The sequence below is a fragment of the Dipodomys spectabilis genome, unplaced genomic scaffold (assembly GCF_019054845.1).
Source record: "Dipodomys spectabilis isolate Male_0828 unplaced genomic scaffold, ASM1905484v1 ptg000230l, whole genome shotgun sequence".
Lineage (NCBI taxonomy): Eukaryota > Metazoa > Chordata > Mammalia > Rodentia > Heteromyidae > Dipodomys > Dipodomys spectabilis.
In genome coordinates this window covers 541,119-565,389 of record NW_024870907.1, presented here as the reverse complement: position 1 = coordinate 565,389, position 24,271 = coordinate 541,119, and the positions used below count along the sequence as shown (strand labels likewise).

The window sequence follows — 24,271 nt, the reverse complement described above, 5'->3', positions numbered from 1 at the left end:
GGCTTGAAATCAATTTGGCACGCTGCCTTGGTAGCTATCAGTGTTGAATCACTAGAGAAATTGCAAACTAACTGACTCACCTTAATGCAAAGTAATGAGTAAGAGGAAAGGGAATAGTTTCATATAAATTACGAATGGATAACTTACAACTATCATTTAAAATTTTGGGGTTGCATGCCTCCTATAAGGTTTAATGTATTTTTCTATCAACTTAAATAGGTATCTATTTATATGTACTTATTTTGAGGTCTGTGAGACACATATTGATCACTCCATATTTCAGGGAAATCTTTATACTATTTGAATCCTACTTTGACACAATCCTAATCCACATTTCTTTTAAGAAAGGTGAGTAAAGAAAGTAATTTAACCTTTCCCTCTAGTTTACTAGCTACTGTGGAGCCTAATGAGATTGAAATATTTAATTAGTTGACCCTAGAAACCATCTTATTTAGATCTGATTGTATAACTTGTAGTTTAATTGAAATATATCATAAAGCTACTCAGAGATTCTAAGATTCAATTTTCACCACTTTTATTATTTTTGGAACACAATAGTTTTTTTTTTATTAATGTCAGAGTGCAAGTCAAATTCTCTTTTTAAATATTGACTTTTCTACTGTCCATGTAAAGTTTCATCGTGATGTATTTCTGGTCAAAAAGGCTCGACAATATTTTCTGCAGAAGCTTAGAGGACTAGCAAGACCTGTTTATCTAGATCATATAGTTCACTCTCTTACGAGAGATTTTCCTGTTCCCATCCTCACTTATATGGTACCCTCTATTTTAGCTGATGTAAGTGAAGAGTTGATTTAGAAACTAAATCTAGATTTTTCAGTCTGACTTGATCTTCTATAGACATTAAGAAAAATATTTAACTCACTTTTTTTTTACTTTCCTTGCAGGAAATTTATACTTTATCAACATGGAGATTAATCATTTGTATCTGGGAGCAGCAGTACTGGGGGCCAATTGCCTGCCAAAAGTTCTATAAACCAATCATTCTTATTCCATTGCTCTTATCCTGCACCTCACCTTCAAATTCGGCCTACCTATGGCATTCAGGAGGCAAGTGAAAAACTTTGTGAAAAATTACTCAGATGCTGAAATAAAAGTCAGGGAAGCGACTTCTAATGACCCATGGGGGCCCTCTAGTTCTCTGATGTTAGCTATCAGTGACTTGACTTTCAACACGATTTCACTCTCAGAGATTATGAATATGCTGTGGCAGAGACTCAGTGACCATGGAAAGAACTGGCGCCATGTGTATAAATCTCTTACCCTAATGGATTATCTCATCAAGAATGGATCAAAGAAAGTTATTCAGCATTGCAGAGAGGGCTTCTGTAATCTTCAGATGTTAAGAGATTTTCAACACATAGATGAAGCTGGAAGAGACCAAGGTAACAGTTAAAGAAGCTTGTATAGTGTGTCTGAGGATTAGAAGGTCAGGGTGGTTCAGTTAAAACAGGGATCTAGGGAAAAAGTTGTTCTTAAATGAACCAGCTACCTTTCCTCTAGGGTAGTTATGATTCTAGTTTAATCCTCTGTGTTTACTCTTAAGTCATGTTGGTGAACAATATGATTGTCTTTTTTGTTTGTTTTGTAGTACTTGTACTCTTTTTGTGTATGTGATTTATTTGTTTCTTACTAGAGATTGCACCAAGGGCCTCATGCTTGGCAAGCACTCTACCATTGACCCACTTCTTCGATCCTCTTAGATTATTTTTTAGAAAAGATCTGTGCTTTTTTTAAAAGGCAATTTTGTTATTTTATTTATTATACAAAAGGATTTCAAATGATATTTGTATCAGCGCATATAATTTACTTTGATCAAATTTACCACCTTTATTCATCTTTCTTATTTTTCTTCCTTAGTCTTTCACTTACACCCAGACCAACCTCAGTTCCTTCTATTTCTGTTTCCTGAGTAGCTAGGACCAAAGGCATTTGACACTGGGCACTATCCCTGAGGTTTTTGGCTCCAAGCTACACTCTACCACTTGAGCCACAGTTCCACTTCTGGCCTTTTGGTGGTTAATTGGAGATAAGTCTCATAGACTTTTCCTGCTAGGCTGCTTTTGAACCACGATCCTCAGATCTCAGCCTCTGCAGATTAGCTAGGATTATGAGTGTGAGCCACCAGCTCTTGGCTTTCTTGCTTGTTTTTGAGATGGTTTTACTAACTTTTTGCCTGGGTTGGCCTCAAACCATAATCCTTTTACTCCACTTTCCAAATAGTTGAACTGCCAAGATGTGTCACCATGCCCAGCCCTTTATTTTTGAGATGAAGTGTTGTTGTTGTTGTTGTTGTTTGTCAGTTGTGGGGCCTGAACTCTGGGCCTAGGTGCTGTCCCTCAGCTCTTCAGCTCAAGGCTAGCGCTCTACCTCTTGAGCCACAGCTCCACTTCCAGCTTTTTCTGCTTATGTGATGCTGAGGAATTGAACCCAGGGCCTCATGCATGCAAGGCAAGCACTCTACCACTGAGCCACCTTCCCAGCCCGAGATAAAGTTTTGCTAGTTTTGGCTGGGCTGCCTTTAAACTCATAATTCTCCTGCCTCTGCCTCCTGAGTATCTGTGATTACTGGCATGTTCCATTACATCTGGCTAATATATTTATTTTCAAAAGGATGTTTAAGTTGAGTGTTGGTGGTTCACATTTGTAACTGTAGCAAGTTGGAGGCAGAGATCTGAGGATCTTGGTTGAAGCCAGCCTGGATAGGAAAGTCAGTGAGACACTTACCTTTTATAAGCCACCAAAAAATATGCTAGAGGTATGGTTCAAATGGTAAAGTGCCAACTGTGAGTAAGAAAGCTAAATGAAATTACAAACAAGGTCCTGAGTCCAAGCACACACATACACATTCACACAAACAAACGCGATGTTTAACATACTTAGGTTCCTGTAAAATGACACCTTAAAGAAAATGAATAAAATGGGAGGTATAACATCTTGATATAATGTCTCTGTAGTTCATAATTACAGTTAGTTTGGAATTTTAGTCATAAATAAAGATCCCAAAGACTCTGGAACCATCAAAGACTAATAGCTAGAAATAGTTACATGGATATAGAAATTTAGGTCATAAAATCTTTCTGTCAAGGGTAGAAGAGCTGGTAAAATAGAGAAAAGATACAGAATACTGAGATGATTCAGTGCTTGAGAGTCTACAGTAGTAAAAGAATCAGTACTTCCTCTCCAGCTAATGCAGGATTATCATTTGGATTTAAAGTCAATAGTTACATGAATCACAGGAAGAGGATAAAATTTAGTGCAATCCCAGTGAATGCATTTAAAAATAGATCTTTTGTAAAGGAGGTTTATGTTTACAGAAAAATTATGCAGAATTTCCACAAGCCTTCCAACTCACAAATGGTTTCTCCTATGATTGGCATTGGGCAGTATGGTACATTTGTTACAATTGATGAGCCAAAATTGATACTGTTAACTAAAGTTCATATTTTACATTAGAATTTCATTCTTAGAGTAATAGTTATATGTGATTTGATAAATGCATCCTGTGTCTATGATCCAATATTATACAGAATAGTTGTCCTGCCCTAAGCTTATCCCATAATCTGCCTGTTGATCTTTTTTTTTTTCTGCTCACTCCTGGAAACCCCTGGTCTCTAAAGTCTTGCCTTTTCCAAGTGTCATAAAATTGGCTCATAGGCATACTTAGTTCCTTTCACTTGGCAACATTCACTTAAGATCCCTTCATGTCTTTTCATAGCTTAAGAGCCTGTTGTTTCCCTTTTTCATAAAACAGCTTTACTGAAATATAATTCCCATGCATACAAATCACCCATTTAAGATGCATGATTACAGGTTTTGGTATATTATGTTACTTTAAATATTGTATTAAAATGTGTATATCTATGTATAAATATGTAACATTTGTCTTTTTTAGTATGCAACACAGTGGCATTAATAACATTCACGAAGTTGTGCAACATCACCACTATTTCTAAAACTATTTTTTATCAGCCTAAACAGAAACACTGTGACCGTTAAGCAATATCTCCCCATTCCCAATTCACCAAACCCCTCATCTATTTTTTGTTTCTATAAATTTATACATTTTAGGTACTTTATATATGTGGAGCATATAATCTTTGTTCTTTTGCATCTGAATTATTTAACTTACTATAATGTTCTTCGTGTTGTAGCTAGTGTCAGAACTTAAAATTTGATTTTTATGGTTGAATAAACAAAACAATAGCACAAATCACACTTGTTAGTGTTGTATATACTATACTTTTAAGTATTTTAGGTCAGGTTTGAGGCTTGATGATGAAACTGGAGGAATTTTCATGAGTTTTGATTATCTCAGATGCTTCATCCAGAAATTATAAAGGCATTAGCTTTCATGAAGATTAAATTTATTTTTAAAAATTAAAGTACTAATTAAAATTTGCATGTCTCAAGAGTAGGTTTTTAAAAAGGCATATTTCCTTGTAATTTATAAAACAGTTATTCATTTAAAGTTTTATTCCTGAACTAAGAATGCTGATGATTTTATAGAGAGGCCAGCCCCTGATCTAAACAACTTCTGAGCTACTTTGGGAGGTAAAATAGGAAAGTGTGTAACTATACAGTATATAAATATATAAACCTGTTCGTGCATTTATTATACCTTATATCAAAGGTAAAATACATATGGATATGTTTAAATCCATTATCATAAAGAATTATTAGATTCCCTAACAGTTGAGCTTAGACCAAAAAAAATAAGCCCAAGTACACAACTCTAGACTTCATGAGTACTCTTGATGATTTGTTAGTACCAAGAAAGCAGGAAAAATGCAAATTAGAACTGATACATCAACAAAGTTACTTTATTGATTATAGAAGGCCTAATAGCTGCTGATTAATAGCATTGGTACCCATTAATTAAATTAATACATATTAATGAATATAATTTCACTGGGGAATATATTATATTAATTATATCTATCTGCTTATTTTCCGGCGAATGTTGTATCCTGGAAGAGTAGCTCTTGGCATAATCTATATTTAAATGTGCCTTTATTGAGGATTGATGTATGCCCAAAAAAGTGTTACCAATGGGGATGTATAGTCAAAATAGTTTGGAAACCACTTGCAAGCTTCAGTCTACCTTTCTACTTTTATTTCACAAGCCTTCCTAATGAATGTATTGTTTGCTTACATAGCTATGTGCTTGTACTTTCAATGTTTATTTTCCCTACAGTGTTCTTTTTTTGCTATTTGTTGAACTCTGACTTAGTCAATGCTATCAGAGATCTTTCCTCTGCATTTCCAACTCTTTCTTTCTTTGGACAGAACTAATTGCTACAATATTTTATTTTTAAGATCAGTGTGGCACTTTTTATAGTATATTTTATTTATTACATAATTTAGATATATCTTTTTAACTAGATTCTGAGGGAAGGTGTAGTATGTTAATCTTTTCACCCTCAGACCTTGGCACATAGTAGATAATAAGTAACTTTTGCCAGATATCTGTGGCTCATGCCTGTAATCCTAGCTACTCAGGAGGCTGAGATCTGAGATGTGTAGCTCAAGTGGTAGAGCACTAGCCTTGAGTACAAAGAGGTTCAGGGATAGTGCCCTGGCCCTGAGTTCAAGCCCCACAACTGACAAAAAAAAAAAAAGACGTTTGTCAGAAGCCAGATGCCAGTGGTTTGCACTTGTAATCCTAGGTACTCTAGAAGCTGGCATCTGAAGATTGTGGGTTCAAAGCCAACCTAGGCAGAAAAGTACGTGAGAATCCAGGATCAAGTGGTAGAGCACTAGCCTTGAGCACAAAAGCTCAGGGACAGAACCCAAGCCAAGAACCTACCCCCACAAAAAAATTTTTTTGTAAGACCCCAAAATTAAAAAGGTAGAATGTGAAGTCTACTGAGAAATTAATGGAAGAAAAACTGTAGTGACCTAGTTATCTGAGTCTGGAGCATACTCTAGATTGAGGTTGTCATAAGAGAAAAGAACAGAAAAGATCCTATAGAAGGGCTGGGAATGTAGCTTAGTAGTAGAGTGCTTGCCTAGTATGCATGAAGCCCTGGGTTCGATACCTCAGTATCACATACACAGAAAAAGCTGGAAAGGGCACTGTGGCTCAAGTGGTAGAGTGCTAGCCTTAAGTAAAAAAAAGCTCAGGAACAGTGCCCAAGCCCTGAATTCAAGCCCAGGGACTGGCAAAAAAAGAAAAAGAAAGGTCCTACAGAAAAATCTTCCAGAGTTTTAGTTCCCTTTGCCCAAGTGTTGCTCTCTGGAAACTGCATGGCTTCCTCACATCGTTTAGTCTCCCCTCTCAGAAAATTCTCTGAGACCTTGTGTGTTGACAGTATTTATTAAAAGAAGTAACTCCAACTTGCTCTGCACTGACATATCCTAACCATGCTCTTTGTTTCATTTTTCTCCATAGTTTGTCTCCAATACCATGTGTACTCTAATTTCTTTATTGTCTGTCTCTGTTTAGTGTAACGTAATCTTATGGGGGCAGGGACACTTTGTCTGCTTTGTCCATCCTATATTTCCAATATAATCAACAATGTGTATTACATGTTCAGTATCTTAAGGTGCCTTACAGGAGGAAAAGCTACATTTTCAGTCCTTGGTTTTGTAAGACAGGGTTTTGCTATATAGATCAGGGTGTTCTTGAACTCTCAGCCCTTCTGTCTCAGCTTCTCAAGTCCTAGAATTACAAGTATCTGCCACCAGTAGTGGTTATATACAACTTTGATGTGAGAACTCTTGTCTTTTCTATAAAATTCTCAATATTTATCTCCAGAGTATGTTTTCCTATTATTTTAAATTCTTTTGAAACTTCTAGATGAATACTGGGCCTTGTAATCTTTCCTTATGGCTTTCAATTATTTTTTTTGTCTTTGTTTTTTGTCAGTCATGGGGCTTGAACTCAGCTTGGGCATTGTCACTGCACTCTAGGCTACTGCTCTACCACTTTGAGCCACAGCTCCACTTTTGGTTTTCTGGTGGTTTATTGGAGATAAAAGTCTCATGGACTTTGCTGCCCTGGCTGGCTTTGAACTGTGATCCTCAGATCTCAGCCTCCTGAGTTAGGATGACAGGCATGGGCCACCAGTGCCCAGTACAAACTTTTTTTTTCTATATGAGGTTTGAACTTAAGGCCTTATACTTTGTTAGGTGTTCCAACACGCAAACATATCTCCATTTTGATGTTTTGATTGTTTTTATGAAAGGGTTTTGTTTTTTTGCCTAACCTGGCCTGGATGTGATCTTAGTATTTATGCTTATCCTGAAACTGTGATAACAGTTGCCTATTACTGTTCCCAGCCCTTTCTGTTGAGATGAGGTCTTGTGAACTTTTTGTCCAGGCTGGCCTTCAACTGTGACCCTCTTGATCTTAGTCTCCTGAGTAGCTAAGGTTACAGTTATGAGCCACCTTACCTGGCTCATAAATTTTTTAAGTGTCTGATAAACAATTATAGCTCTGGCCTCCATAGATGTTTTAGTCTAATGGAGAAAGGACAGTTATCAAATGGGTAATTGCAAACTGTGAGAATACTATAAAGGACAAGTGTAAGGTTTGATGAGGGTATCTGAAAGCAGGGCCCAACCACATCTGAGGCCCAGGTGTGTGGGCAGGGCACAGTGGGAGGGGATTACTAACTGTCTGTGGAAGGCTTTTCTGAGCAAGCAAAATTGCAGCTCTTCTATTGCCTGGTGCTTTCTGTCCTTTTGTCTTTGAATGGCTGTTCAACACTGAGCTGTATTGCTTCCTCAGTAAGACTTTCTGTAAGCACACCCCAAATTAATGTTTAGCACATCAGACCTTCAGCTACTTTCTTTAGAGCATTTAGCTTTATTTGAAATTGCTTTGATTATGTCTATTGCATATTTCAGCCAACTAAAACGAAGTGTCTCTTCCTTACGTTGCAAGTGCTTAGAACATTTCCTGAAACTTAAGTGTTCAGAAATGATTTAATGACTGCAGAAATTGGTGTCCTTGTTCATTGATCTTTTGCATAGCTGTTCTAGTATTGGTATCTTCTAGGTGTTTTCCTTGGGTTTAGGAGGATTTGGTCTTTGTCTGTCACATTGGTCCTGCCCTCATTATACTAAAGGGGAATTGAGTATTTTTCTAATTTGAGTTGCATATTGTTCATTCTACCCTTGACTTAGTGATTGGCATAATGGTTGTTCTAAGCTGGTACTATCAGAATCATTCTCCCAGATTCTTCATATTGGAAGCAAGAAGGAGACTTCTTGGGTTGCAGAGCATGAGGTGTGAATCTGAGGTGGTTAGATGTGAATTTGGAACTATAGACGTCTGTGTTCATATCCAGGTGAAAAAGTGACTATGCAAGAAGAGCAAATGAAGATGTTAGGGCTGAGGCTGTGGTTTATGTAGTGGATAATCAGACACACCCCCACACCCAAAGAAGGCATTTTACAGAGAGGAACAGAATAGAAGTTTTCTGCTTTCTTTGTATCTGAGGCCCAGTTATAATAGTGGGTTTTCATGACTTTTGCCTCACTGACTTCAAATTGAATTTCTGTCACCTATAACTAAAAGATGCCTAATGAAAACAATATATAGCTTTATTTTCATTTTTACCTATACCTCAACTAACCTTTTCATCTTGATGGGTTTAGTATAATAATCCTTGGCTATTGCTGTGTTGTATAGTTTCATTGTTTATTTCAAAGAACCCAGGTTTTCTATCCTCCCTTCCCATGTCTCCCCAACCCCTTAACACAAAGCAGTTCTGCCCAAGTTTGTTTTAATACTATATCCTCCTTCTTTTCTTTTCAAAATTGTATTAATTTGAAGTAAATAGATGTCATCTTACTACTACTGTTTATCTGATCCTCGAAGCAAACTTGTTGGTTTTTAGATTTTTTCATTTTCAGCTTTGATGCCTTAGAATAGCTAGGTAAGTAGTGAGCCTCTTGATGGCAATAGAGCAAGGCGAGGGCAGTGGGTAGACTTGGGTAAGATACCCATTTCTGGGTGGTTTTTCCTCCCTATTTTTGTTACACTGCTACTTTTCTCATAGTTCTGGGGGCTGAGTAGTTCAATCTCAAGTCACCAACAGCTTTGGTTATCTGGTGAGGGCTGCTGTCTGCTTCCAAGATGGTCCTTTGATGCTGTATCCTTGGAATGGAGGGCCATTGTGTCTTCCTGTGGGGTAGGCAGAGGGCAAGAAAGAGACTACTGGCTTGAAACCTCTTTTCTAAAGGCCTAGATGCCATTCACATCATGGCCAAATCATTTCTTACAGGCCCACCTGTTTTGGGAACATATTCAAAGCATAGAAATTTGTCTACTCTATACTGGTTTATTTCCCCCTCCACTTTACAGATCTGAATCACATTGTGCATATTACTTTAAATCCTTAGCTCATACATCTAGGTCAGCATTACTTCTAATTCATTCCTCTTCTGTGTATGCCTGTATATAGTTGGATTTATTGAGGCGTATAGATAGCTTTTAAAAGGAAAATCCAAAGTATTTAATATGAAAAATGTAGTGCTAACATATGGCATGATTTTACCATGTATATATACTTTATTTACTTAAGCTATATGAAAGAAATATGTCAATATTTTTTGTTATAACTTTTTTACTTTGTTCACAGTTTCACTTTAATTTATTTAGAATAAAAACCATAGCCTTAATCTGTGTTTTTTTTTCTAAGCAAATTCAATTTTTTATACAGGACATTATATTCGGCAGAAGTCTAAGCAAGTCATAACATTGCTGATGGATAACCAGCTGCTGTACAACGAGAGGGAAGTGGCATGTCGGACGAGACTGCGTACCTCCTATTCGATGGCATTTTCTAAACGATTACTTGGCACAGGTAACTCACCAACAGCATGTGCTTCCCTCCCAACACCAGAAACTGCTGCAGCTTCAGAGAAAAAGCATGAGCTTCTGAAGGCTTCAAGGCTATATAATAAAAGTACAGACAATAATCATACAATATCTAAATACATTAGATATCATTTAAGAACATTAAAATAGAAGGTATTAGACTTTAGTGGTAAGTGATCAATACAGTTTTAGAATATTCAGTAGAAAATTTTATGACTGTTTTGAGAATGTATTTATTTTGCATTCAAGTAAGATGGTTTTTTAGCTTAAAAATATTAAACTAGTTGGGCACTAGTGGCTCATGCATATAATTCTAGCTACTCAGGAAGCTAAGATCAGAGGATCAAGGTTTGAAGCCAGCCCAGGCAGGAAAGACTGTGAGACTTTTATCTCCAGTTAACCGCAGAAAAAGCTGGGAAATGAGCTGTGGCTCAAGTGGTATAGTGCTAGCTTTGAAGGCGGGGGAAGAAAAGGGAAGCAAAAAAAAATATCAGGGACAGTATGTAGGCCCTGAGTTTAGCTGCTAGGTCCAGCACACACGCATGTGCACACACACACACACACACACACACACACACACACACACACACGCACGCACCCCTTCCCCCGATTATTCCATTTGGCATCATCATTCAGTGTTGTTTTACTCATTGTTTCTTAAGACAACGTGTGTATGTATACAGGCACTACTTGATCCTACAAACTAAAAGTTGAAATTTTCTAAAATGTACCTCAAAATTCTAAGTGTGCTCTAAATATTCTTCTAGGATTATCCCTTGTGATTCTTTACTTTGCCTAAAACTTTAAATCTGGATTACTGAACTTTTTAAGAAAGATATTTATTTATAATATTGTAATCGAAATTAGCAGAATATTGTAATAGGAATTTTCAGGGGTATGCTTCCTAATTATCTTTTTTTTTTTTTTTTTTGTCTGTCGTGGGGCTTGAACTCTGGGCCTGGGCGCTGTCCCTCAGCTCTTCAGCTCAAGGCGAGCGCTCTACCACTTGAGCCACAGCGCCACTTCCGGTTTTCTGGTAGTTTATTGGAGATAAGAGTCTCACGGTCTCTCCTGCCCAGGCTGGCTTTGAACCGCGATCCTCAGATCTCAGCCTCCTGAGTAGCTAGGATTACAGGCTTGAGCCACCAGCGCCCGGCCTTCCTAATTATCTTTAAGTGTGGTTATGGGCTAAAGGTTTGTATACTCCCAGAATTCATATGTTGAAATCTAGTGATAATATTTTGACGTGGAAACTCTGTGAGAAGAGTAGGTCATTAGTGTGAAGACACAAGAAGTCAGGAATCAGGGAGAGGGTCCTCCCCAAACCTGATTATACCGACACCCTTATCTCAGACTTCCAGGCCTGTAAGAAATATATTTCAGTTGTTTATAAAGCACCCATTCAATACAGCTTTGTTATTAACAGCCCAAGCAAACTAAGATATTTATTAAACAAGACTATAAAATAGCTGTAGCTATTCAATACAAATAGCTAATTCCAGATGTCAGGTAGGTATGGAAAAATTTTTAAATGGTAATGGTAACACTAGCAGAGACCAATGTACCTAAAAATCATACTTCTCTGATTCAGTTGAGAGTTCTTAAATGGCCTCTCAATTTGTTCTTATCAGCTGGGGAGATGGAAAGGTGTTAAAGAGATGGCCCTTGAAATGATAATAGTAAAGACACCCCCCCCACCCCCCAGTGCTTCTAAAAGTAGTAGAACCTGTTGTTGTTGTTGTTTTTTAAAGGTTATTCATTTCTTTGGAAATAACGCTCCAGAAGAAACATATACCCTTTCTGAAATATCCTCATAGAAAAACAGGGATGGCTTTATTTTAGGGCAGGTAGTGAAGGGAGGACTTTTGGACTGATGCAGTGAGGGCCAAATCTGTGCACAACAGGCAGAGGAAGAGAAGAACAAATACTCTCACTCTGGAGCAGACACAACATGAGTAATTATCAGCTTCAGGAATGAGTCCCCAAATCACTACAAAAGTAACTGATCTTGGAGCCATTTTTATGAGTCATGCAAGAAATTCTAATTTGTTGCTTTATACATACATTATGATTTTGTTTTCTTAATCCAAAATTATATCCACCAGAATTTCAACACATTTAATGACTAGGCTGAGCTCTAAAATGGCTTTATTTTTCTTTCTTTCTTTTTTTTTTTAAATCATGAAGCTGGGAGTGGGACTCTATGCCTGTTATTGTAGCACTTAGGAGGCAAAGGCAGGAAGACTGAGAGCTAGACCAGCTGCACAGTGAAGAGACCCTTATCTTGAAGAATACTCAAAACTATGGTTACATATTTTATTTAATACCACATACATATATTGAGTACTATTTACTGTCTGCCAGGTATTACTCTCATCATGGTAAACAAGTTGGTATATTCATGCTTTTTTTTGAATTGACATCTTGAAGTATGCTGTGTGCTTTTGCATCTGTTTCAATAAAATGTTCCAAGAGAGTTTTGGTCAATGATGAATCATTTTAATGAATTTATAGGAAGTACTACGTAAAGTAAATAGTGAATGTTTGGATGGAAAAGCTGTTGCAAATGTGTTAATATGTTAGATTATTTTTGTATCATTTACCCACTATGTTTTAGCACATACATACTAGAATTAGACTTGTCTAGGTTTGTGTTCAGAAAAAGAATAATTGGATTAAGTAAATCTAGCAGTGCTAACCGTTACCATGTGTGTGTTTGATTCTAAAGCTGTATTTAAATTTTTTTTTTTTTGGTCGGTCGTGGGGCTTGAACTTTGGGCCTGGGCGCTATCCCTCAGCTCTTCAGCTCAAGGTGAGTGCTCTACCACTTGAGCCACAACACCACTTCTGGTTTACTAGTGGTTTATTGGAGATAAGAGTCTCATGGACTTGCCTGCCCAGCCTGGCTTTGAACCGAGATCCTCAGATCTCAGCCTCCTGAGTAGCTAGGATTACAGGTGTGAGCCACCAACACCCAGCTGCATTTAAATTTTTTATTAGCATAAATTAATTGTACAAAGGATTTCATTGTGATATTTACATACATGCATATAATGTAGTTTGATCAAATTCATCTCATCTGTGTTACTTTTCTAACTCATATTCTTCTTCCCTTCTCCTTTTTAACAGTTTTTAGTGGATTGTATTATGCTATTTGTATACATATATATATATATATATATATATGTATGGCTGAAGTACATGTTTTTTATATATATATATATATATATATATATATATATAAAACATGTACTTCAGCCATATTCATCCTTATCATTTTCTCTTTTTCTACTCTCCCTTCCCTTTGGTTCCCCCTCACCAATGGTCCCTCTTAAAATCTCCCCATCCTCCTCCTCTTTTTCTTCTTATTTATTTAGATTCCATGTATAGGAGAAAACTTGAAATATTTATATTCAGAGCTTAGCTTATCTCATTCAGAATGATGACTTCCAGTTTCATACATTTTCTTACAAATGACATAATTTTATTCTTTATTGCTAAAACTGTATTTTAAAGAAAAAAAACCTGACAGGTTGAGAGGAAAACAGGATAAGAAAACAAATTGGACAGAGATATCCTTAATGGGGCAAGAGAAGTACAAATGAAAACTTAGATCAGTTAGAATTAGGTCATAATAATAAAGACCATAAAAATCCTGGTAGCTTTAACATAATAGGAATTTATTTCTCTTCTAAAACAATCCAGACAAGGCATTCTAGAACTGACATGTCTCTCTATAATGTCTTCCTGTCTTATTCCTATACCAAACTTAACATTTAACTTCTACTTTATGGTTTGTGTTTATTCCAGGATTTATAACTGCTTGCATGGCAGCTATCTAGTCTGTATTCTAACCAATAGGAAGGAGGAAAGGCTGAAAATATGAATGTCTCTTCTTGTTAAGACACTTGTTAAAAGTTACACATAACATTTGACTTAAGTATTTCTTAGTACCCAATTACATGGACACTCCTAGCTGTAAGAGATACTGGGTGGCTCTGTGATCAGATGAAAGTTAAAAGATTTCTATTATTAAGAAGGGAGGGACTGGGTGCCAATGGCTTATGCCTGTAATTCTAGATAAAGGTTGAGACCTGAAAATGATGGCTTGAAGCCAGCATAGGTAGGAAAAAGTCCATGAGACTCTTATCGCCATTTTACTACCAAAAACCAGAAATGGAGCTGTGACTCAAGTGGTAGAGCAGCTTAAGAGATAGTTTCCAAGCTCTGAGCCCTGAACTCAGCACTTAGTATCAGCATGAAAAGAAAAAGAAAAGAAAGCCAGGTATAGGTGTCTTGCACCTATAATCCTAGCAACTCAGAAGGCTAAGATCTGAGCATCATAGTTTGAAGCTAGCACAGGCAGCCAAATCTATGAGACTCTTATCTCCAATTAACCACAAAAAGCCCAAAGTTGAGCTGTGGCTCAAGTGGTAGAACATTAGCCTTCAGGATAAAAGCTCAGAGAGACAAGACCCAGGTGCAGAGTTCAAGCCCCAGGACTCGAAAAAAAAAAGAAAGAAAGAAAAGAGAGAGAGACAGAGAGGAGGGTAATCTCTATCAAAGTATCTGTTAAAACATTATATCTGTTTGAGTAAAAGGAATAAAAGTTATGTTTGTATATATAGAGAAAAATCTGAGTAGGTAATTGAGAGTTTTCAGAGCAATTAACAAAGGACTGATAATAAAAAGTATTTGGAAACTTCAGTTTTATAGAACTCACAACTAGGAACCATTGTAGACCTTGAAGAACAGAAGGATGTTTAGCATAGTCACAAAACTTAGCTTTCTTATTACTGAAAACAGCTGTTGGTAGAAGATAATTCTTACTGCTTGAAGTGAAAATGTAGTTGAAGTGGAGCTTTGTGAGAATCAGTTGTTTCAGTCCAGGCACAAGATCTCCAAAGGGTAGTCATGTTTAAAGATAGCATAACATATAGAGAGGCAATACCAGTGAGTAGATGATGTATTGGAAAAGAAAGGGAGAAATTGAAAATGAGTCCAACATTTGAGTTAGAGAAAATAACAGGCAAGTGATGGTCTCACACAGGTAAATTTCCATCAAGAAGGAATTTAAAGGCGTCTGTAAGTTATTTAGTTACGTGAAATGTAAAATTGAATGCATTGCTAGAGATCTGATTCCCAGGCTTCAGGATCTAGAGCTGAAACAGCTGCGCCTAGCTTTTCTGTGGTAAATTAGAAAGGGAAAAAAGGTGCTTTGAAGTAGGTTTTACATATCACCACTTTTTCTTTTTCTGTTTCCCCTATTCCTGGATGTTTCCCCTAAGTTTTAATTCTGGTAGATAGCTTGGGTGGTTTTCATTTGGATGATTTTGATTTTGAAGGAAGAGAGGAGCAGAAGGATAATTGCTGCTTGATGACAAGATGGAAAGCTGCAAAAAGCAGTCACAGCTCAGCATCTCTGACTGTGTGAGTCAGACAGGCTTTTCCTTGCGTTGGTCATCTGTCTGATCTTCCACAATGAGATCTGTAGTAATAAATAGTTTGTGTATTACAACTCTGTGTTAAAGAAGGAATAGTGTGGCCTCTGTTAAATGTACAGCAAACTTGCCTTATTCATGGGTTTATATAACAAATCCATGTGTAACATGTGAGTTTTGACCAAATACAATTAAAAATAATAAAGGTTCAAAAGAAAAAGCCAGGTACTGGTGGATTTTACCTATAATCCTAGCTACTCAGGAGGCTAAGATCTGAGGACTGATATTCTAAGCCAACCTGGTGAGACTCTTATTTGCAATTAACCACCAAAAATCTGAAAGTGGAACCATGGCTTACCTCATAGAGCACTGTTCCTGAGCACAAAGGTCAGGGACAGCACCCAGGCCCTGAGTTCTAACCCCAGGACTGGAACAAGAGGGGGTGGGGGTGGAGAGATGAGAGGTAAGGGAAGAGGGGAGAGGAGAGAGAGAAAATTAAGAAGCTTGATTGGAAAAGAGGGAATGATGAGTAAATGGTAACAATATATCAAATCAACTAAAAAATTTTCTATAAAACAGTAATGCTCAATCTTTGAGTTAAAAAAGGTTACCTAATGGGTAAGTATTCAGTGTAAGTCATAATGGACAGACCACAGACTTTTTTTTGGGGGGGGGTGGGGAGTCCGGTCATGGGGCCTGAACTCTGGGCCTGGGCGCTGTCCTTCATCTCTTCAGCTCAAGGCTAGCTTCTTTTGCTCAAGGCTAGCACTCTACACTTGAGCCACAGCGTCACTTCCAGCTTTTTTTCTTTTTGCTTATGTGGTGCTGAGGAATCAAACTCAGGGCCTCAAGCATGCAAGGCAAGCGCTCTACCACTAAGCCACCTTCCCAGCCCTAGACCACAGACTTTTATTCTAAGAGTCCTTTTACTTTTTTGAGAGATTAAGAACATTATCAAAAACAAATGTAGGACTTGGAATGTGGCTTAGTGGTAGAATGCTTGCCTAGCATGCATGAAGCCCTGGGTTCGATTCCTCAGTACCACACAAACAGAAAAAAGCCAGAAGTGGAGCTGTGGCTCAAGTGTAGAGTGCTAGCCTTGAGCAAAAGAAGCTCAGGAACAGTGCCGGGGTCCTGAGTTCAAGCCCCAGGACTGACAAACAAACGTACTTGATAAACTTTCAAGGAATCACTCCAAATGAAGAGAAATAGAGTACATAAGTTCCAAACAAGTGGAAAAGATGGGGGGAAAATTACATAGCAAGAAGTATGAAGTTGGGCAAATGGAAACAAAATGGTAAAATGATGTCAGATATAGGGGTGCAGGCTCATAATATCAACACTCAGGAGACTGATGCAGTAGTACAAGTTTCAAGCCAACCTGAACCTGGGCTGTAGAATAAGAATTTGTCTCAAAAAAAGAAAGGAAAGCTGTTTTCCTCCTTTTCTTTCCCTCTGTCTCTGCCCTCCCCCCCAATAAGCTTTTCTGCCTGAACCATGTGGCGGGTTTCCTTTTGGGCGAACCTTACGTCTGGTGCCAAAACCCCGGGAGGAGACAGAGTCAGAAGTCGCTGGATCCCCTCCTCTTCTCTTCTGAAGGTTAACCCACCTCCTTGACCACCCCTCCTTGGGCCAACTGCAGAAAGCCAGATGAACCCCTCCTCAGATTTCTCTCCTTTATCATTGCTGGCTACCCATCCACCATACCGTCTCCTCTCTACATCTGGTGAGTGACCACTCTACCAGCCCTCTGCTGTCCGACTAGACATGGTGCCACACCAGAGGATTCCTACACCTTATTAGCGGGTCATTTCTCATTTTGGGGATGCCTGAATTGAGTCTGACCCTCACTCTAGAAAAGGCTCTGGGAATGGATTGGGACACTAGCCATTCCATTCCTAAGCTTTTAACATTCACCAGACTTCTCCCCCTCAATGTCAATGTGACCGTGCCTCCTGCGGGGGTCCTCTAGGTCCTATGTCTCACAAGACTCCCCCTCCCTCACCCCCGTGGTACTCTGCCCCTCTACACTCTATGACCTAGCAACTCCCACTCCCCCACATCGTCACCAGACTCCCTGCAGGCCTCCCCCCCCAAGCTGGGACACTCCCTTGGGATGTCTCTACTCTTCCTCTCTTTAAATAGTCTCCTACTCAAGCCAAAATGCCTTATAGGCTAGAAAATCGGTCTCAGTGGCCCAACCTTTGGCTTGTGCCCTCAAGAGTGCGATGCAGGCTGGGTCCCAGGGACAACCCCCTCTAGGTTCCCTCTCAACGGCTAGCCAATCTGGGTTTGAAACCAGATCTAAAATCAAAAGAAAAGTATCTGCTTAGAAATTTGGCCTCAGTATCAACTGGACAATCGCAAAATTAAAAAACTTAACTACTTAGAAATTTAACCTTAGCACCAATTGGATAATTGCAATCACTGACCAAAATATAGTACTTTGGACCCCATAATATTGCAAGATTTGGATAACTTCTTCCAAGGCAATGGTAAATGGTCAGTTTCCGTAGGTTCAGGTTTTCTTTTTCTGTCCTTTTCTGTGTAAGCAAATTTCCTCTGTTGACCTTTACCTCTGTCTTCCAGACATCTCTTCTAGAAAGGTAATTTCCTCTGTCTTAGTTCAATCCCTCTCTCCCTCTCCTCTCCCTCCCCCCCCCCCCCCACAATCTCCTTACTGGAGATCATTTAAAATCGTCTGTCTGTCTGTGTCTTCCCCTGAGAGCACCCATCCCTGTTTAAGAGTGTGTCCCTTCCTTTCTGCTTGTTTGTCTGCTTGTCTGCTTGCTTGTTTACTTATTCAATAAAGCTCTGGCAAGTTTTCTTACCATCATGCCTTCTTTGGAAATTTGCCATCTTTGGCCATGTGATGGGTTAAGGGTTTGGACTCACATGATCCTCACCTCTCCACCAAGCTTACTACTTCTGTACCCATTTATTCTTAGATGCCTTGCTAACAAAGTTGCCGCCTCTCTTCACAGGCCCTGGAAACTGAGTTCCGACCATTTAATGTGTTTTGTTAGAAGAGAGGTCTACACATACTCTGTTTATTGTCAGAATTTTGGGTTTTGAGTTGTGCCTTGCATTTTGTTTGGTGTTGCCTCTTTTTCTAGCATTGACCACGTGGTTGTGTCATACAATGGGTAAAAATGTATTTTCCCACTGGAATTCAAGAAGTTTTATAGCCAATTTTCATTTTTAAAAAATCTAAGTGCTTTAAAATGTGTGTGTATGTGTGCACATGTGCATGCATAAATATGTTCAAAGTAATCTGGTCGTAATACATAAAAATGTCATCATGGTGTCAAAATTATTTGCTTTTTGACTAAAGGAATTAATATCAAGTGTGCTGTTTGTTAAAAAGGAAAAATCTTTTCTAATGGAAGCTGTGATATGAGCTAATCTAGCAAAGTACTCTGCCCCCTGCAACCTGACTGGGTAGAGTCACAGGCAATTCTAAAATAACCTGACTCCACAGGCTGAAGGAAAACTGGCAGTTTTAAACTTAGTCCTCAAAGAAGTTTATCAGATTTTGGTGCAAATAAGTATGTCTAAGTATGTCTAATCCAAATACAAATTTGGTAAAAAACAGTAAAGTATACATTGATATAAGATCAGCATTCTTTATGTCCATCTATGAAAGTACTTATGCACTATTAAGTTTGCCACATTTTTAATATGTATTTTCCAAGTATGTAAGCCATCTTGGGCACAGATCTGACAGTGGTTTATTTCAATCTTCAGTAGTAAAGTGTTAAATTCAGTTAAACAGTTTTAAAACTCTCAAAGAAAAAAGGAAAAAGAAAAGTAAGATGATAGGAGTAAGTCCAGAGGTATTAACACACTGTATTACTTAACAGATTAAATTTATCTGTTAAAATTCAGAAATTGTTGGGCACCAGTGGCTCATGCCTATAATCCTAGCTACTCAAGTGGCGGAAAGCTGAGGATCACAGTTCAAAGCCAGCCCAGGCAGGAAAGTCCATGAGATTCTTATCTCCAATTAAACACCAGAAAACTGGAAGTGGCTCAAGTGGTAGAGTGCTCACGTTGAGCTGAAGAGCTGAGGGACAGTGCCCAGGCCCAGAGTTTAAGCCCCATGACTGCCCCCCAAAAAAAGTCAGAAATTATCAGATTGGGAAAAAGAAGTCCAGATATAAGCTGTAGTAAAGTCCACATTAAAATTGAAAGTAAATGGACAGAGGAAGATAAAAGAGGCTAATGAAAGGAAAGCTATAATAAGCTTAAAGTAGAAAATAATAATTATAAAATGTTCAATACTCCAGGTAGGTAGAACATTTCTAAATATAAATAAGTCCAGAAAATAACTTCAAAGAACATAGAGCAAAAAACATACCTGTCAGGTATTGATTAATAATTAATTAATGAATAATTTTAAAATATTTTATAATTATATATGATATGATGAAAGTCTTTACATTTCAAGAAATCTGGATCATGCATACCACTTTTTCTTTAACATACTGTAAATCAGTTGAATTTGGAGACAAAAAAGATGTTAATTTTTTATACATTTGAATATGGAAGTGTTTCTTTTAGAATCAAATAGAAGATTATTTCCATTCTTGCTAAGTTAGCTTTGTGCTGGAGGCCTAGTAGTAACCTTTGCAGTAAAACAAGTAACAGAAATTAAAAGCATAATTATCAAATTGGGAAAAAAAATTGCAGATAGGATTCAGGAAAGGTCTACAGACATTAAAAAATAAGAGTGTTTTTTTTAAAGATGACTAGCTATAACACCAAAATATATAATTTATATTCTATGTAGCATTCACAAGCAGCAAATGGTTCTTTAAAAAGATACCATTTATAATTAAAAATCACTATATTTAGGAATAAGTCTTATAAAAATCTATGTAATTCATACACTGAAGATTATAATGCTTTATTGAAATACAATAAAGAAGACCTATATAAAAGGAAAGAAATTTCCTGTTAGTCAAAATTAAAATGTGCTCATGTTACTTCTTTCCAAATTGTATAGTTAGTAGTTTCTCAGCCCAGTTTTGATACTCCTTTTGTTTGAACCAGACAAGTCTTTGTTGTGAGGGCTGGGTGTTATAGGATGTATAGCATTATCCTTGGTTTCTACCCAGTGGATGCTATTAGCAAACATCTCTTTCTGTTGTAACAATCAAAAAATGAAGACATGACCAAATGTCTCCTGGGAACAAAACTTGCCCCTCGATGAGAACTACTGATTCAATGCAATTACAATCAAAATCCAAACAGGATTTTTAAAATTGAATTTTATGGGCTGCTAGCAAAATTTATTTGGAAGAATCGAAGCTCACGACTAATCAAGAACAACTGGGTGTGGTAGTACAAACTTATAATTCCAGCACTCTGAGACAAGAATGGGAGTTCAAGTTCAAGGCCAGCCTAGGCTATATAACAAGACCCTGTCTCAAATAAATAAATAAATAAATATACACATCAAAGCGTTGCTTTTGAAAAAGTATAATCTGAAGGGTTTGCCTTTCTAAGAAATAAGGTGAAAACTGTGGTGATTACAGTGTGATGCTCATGCAGGACAGTTACATAGACCAATGGAACAACTTGTGTGTCCCCAAAAGAGCTGTACAACTGAGAAATCAGTCAGTAACATAGGTGGCATTTCAGATTGGTGGGAGAATGATGACTTACAAATAGTACTGAGAGAACTTAGAAAGTGGCAAAAACTCCCATGCTCCTGGATTGGAAAGATCAACATCATGAAAATGGCAATACTTCCCAATGCTATCTACAAATTCAATGCGATACCTATCAAAATTCCAACCTCAAATTCTTCAAGGAAATAGAAGAGGCAATCTAAAAATTCTTATGGAACAATAAAAGACCCTGAATAGCAAAAACAATCCTCAACAGAAAGAACACTGCTGGAGGAATATCAATACCAAATTTCAAATTCTACTATAAAGCCGTAGTAATCAAAACAGCTTGGTACTGGCGCAAGAACAGACCTCAGGACCAATGGAATAGAATTGAAAACCCAGAAATGAACCTACAGACCTATAGCCATCTAATCTACGATAAGGGAGTTAAAAAAATAGAATGCAAGAAAGACAGCCTCTTCAGTAAATGGTGCTGGCAAAATTGGTTAACTACTTGTAGAAAACTAAAGCTAGATCCTTATATATCACCCTGCACCAGAATCAACTCCAAATGGATCAAAGACCTCGGAGGCAAAGCAGACACTCTGAAAACATTACAGGATGGAATAGGATAAACCCTAGGTCTTGTTGGCACAGGCTGAAATTTTCTTAATAGAGACCCAGAAACACAACAAATCAAAGAAAGGTTGGACAAATGGGATTGCATGAAATTGCAGAGCTTCTGCATGGACATAGCTAGCAAGATCAATAGAAAGTCCATGGATTGGGAGAAGATCTTCACTGGCCATACAACGGACAAGGGTCTCATATCTAAAGTATACCTTGAGCTCAAAAAATTAAATCCCCTTACAACAAATCTTCAAAGAAACAACTGCCCAATAAATAAGTGGGCTAAAGACTTAAAGAGAAACTTTTCTGAAGAGGAAAGAAGGATGGCCAATAGACACATGAAGAAATGCTCAACCTCCCTAGCCACAAAAGAAATGCAAATCAAAACAACATTGAGATACCACCTAACTCCAGTTAGAATGGCTAAAATCAAGAACTCTAATAACAGATGCTGGAGGGGATGTGGACAGAAGGGAACCTTACTGCATTGTTGGTGGGAGTGTAAACTTGTTCAACCAATTTGGAAAGCAGTATGGAGGTTCCTCAAAAGACTCCACATAGAGCTCCCCTATGACCCAGCAATCCCACTTTTGGGCATTTACCCAAATGTTTACAAACAAGACCACACTAAAGCTACCAGCATGACTATGTTTATTGCAGCATTATTTACTATAGCTAAGATATGGAACCAACCCAGATGCCCCTCAGTAGATGAATGGATCAAGAAAATGTGGTATATATACACAATGGAATTCTATGCCTCCATCAGAAAGAATGACATCGCCCCATTTGTTAGGAAATGGAAAGGCTTGGAAAAAATTATATTAAGTGGCCCAAAGAAACTTAGGTCCCATGGTTTCCCTTATTTGCAATATCTAGTGTATGTCTGAGTCAAGCAGAAAAGGTCAGATAAGGTGATATTAGGGAAATGAACCCTAAGATATGTATTCAAATGTTTTTTTTCTTTCATGTGATTGTTTCTAACACATTTATAAGATTATTTCTTTGTTGCTTTTATGTCCCTCCCCCACAGTATAACCCCTGCTTTCACTGTATTTGTTGTCGGTATAAATTGTGGAGGGGAAAGAGAAAAACAAATCTTTTAAATAGGGATACAGGTGGACCCATTGCAACAATGAGATGTACAAGTCGTTATGTCGAAAATGAACTTTACAACTTTGGTGGGGTGGGGGCGGGGAGGATTGGGTGGGAGGGCGAGAGGAGGATGGGAAGGGGGGAAAAAAAACAAAAAAAACAAAAACAAATAGTACTGAGATGACTATTTATCCATACTGAAAAAAAACAAAGTTAGGTCTCTTCCTCATAACATGCACAAACATGGAATTTCTAGATGAATTAAGGTCTTGACGGTAAAACTTAAAATACTTAGAAGAAAATTCAAGATGATATCTCTATTTTTAAAAAAATTTTATTTTATTTGTGAACATACTGTACAGAGGGGTTACAATTACATGGGCAGGATAATGCGTACACTTCTTACCAAGCATTGCAGCCTCCTCCTTTGTTTACCTTTCACATCCCTTCCCAGCCTCCCCCTCCCCCCCCATCCCAATCCTACCCCCCCCCCCCCCCCCCCCCCCCCCGCACCGATGTTGTAAAGCTCGTTTTGGACATGACAACTTGACAACTTGTACTTCTCATTGTTGCAACAGGTCCACCTGTATCCTTAAACGACTTGTTTTTCCCCATCTCCTCCACAAGTTATACTGACATCAAATATAGTGAAAGCAGGGGTTATACCGTTGGGGAGGGACATACAAAGCAACAAAGAAATAATCTTATAAATGCGTTAGAAACACATGCATGAAAGAAAAAAACATTAAAATACATATCTAAGGGTTCATTTTCCTAACATCACTTTATCTGACCTTTTCCGCTTGACTCATACATATACTAGATATTGCAAATAAGGGAAACCATGGGACCTATGTTTCTTTGGGCCTGGCTTACTTCACTTAATATAATTTTTTCCAAGTTTTTCCATTTCCTAACAAATGGGGCAATGTCATTCTTTCTGATGGAGGCATAGAATTCCATTGTGTATATATACCACATTTTCTTGATCCATTCATCTACTGAGGGGCATCTGGGTTGGTTCCATATCTTAGCTATGGTAAATAATGCTGCAATAAACATAGTTGTGCTGGTAGCTTTCGTGTGGTCTTGTTTGTAAACATTTGGGTAAATGCCCAAAAGTGGGATTGCTGGGTCATAGGGGAGCTCTATGTGAAGTCTTTTGAGGAACCTCCATACTGCTTTCCAAAGTGGTTGAGCAAGTTTACATTCCCACCAACAATGCAGTAAGGTTCCCTTCTGTCCACATCCCCTCCAGCGTCTGTTGTTGTCTCTATTATGTTGGGATAAGAAAAGATTTTGTAAGAACATAACAGAAAAGTTTTTACTTTTCATGTGTGATTTTGCCTTTTTCATTTGTGATTGTGGGGATTGAACCCAGGCATTCATTTTAATTATATTGTCAGTTCTCTAAGAGCAAAAACTGTTAAAAAGAAATTAACAGGTGCACTTATGATGGACCTTGGGGTAAGCCCCAGCAATCTGTATCTTATATTAAATTATATTAATTATATCATATTTGATTACTTTTTGAAAATTTTGTACTGGTACTGGGGCTTGGAATCAGGACATGATGCTAAGCTTTTTCCACAGCAGGCATTCTACCATTTGAGTAGTTCCAGTTCTTTGCTTGTTAA

The 24,271-nt window shown here is 37.8% G+C and overlaps 1 protein-coding gene across 1 annotated transcript in view; it reads left to right on the top strand.

Annotated features, from left to right (window-relative positions):
- The first annotated feature begins 953 nt into the window (after positions 1–953).
- Enthd1 (ENTH domain containing 1) overlaps positions 954–24,271 on the top strand; it is a 92,111-nt gene continuing 68,793 nt past the window's right edge. Inside the window, exons 1-2 of the mRNA XM_042697990.1 lie at positions 954–1,403; positions 9,693–9,938. Of these exons, the coding sequence (XP_042553924.1) occupies positions 1,055–1,403; positions 9,693–9,938 (595 nt within the window). The 5' untranslated portion in view covers positions 954–1,054. The remainder of the gene's footprint in view (positions 1,404–9,692; positions 9,939–24,271) is intronic.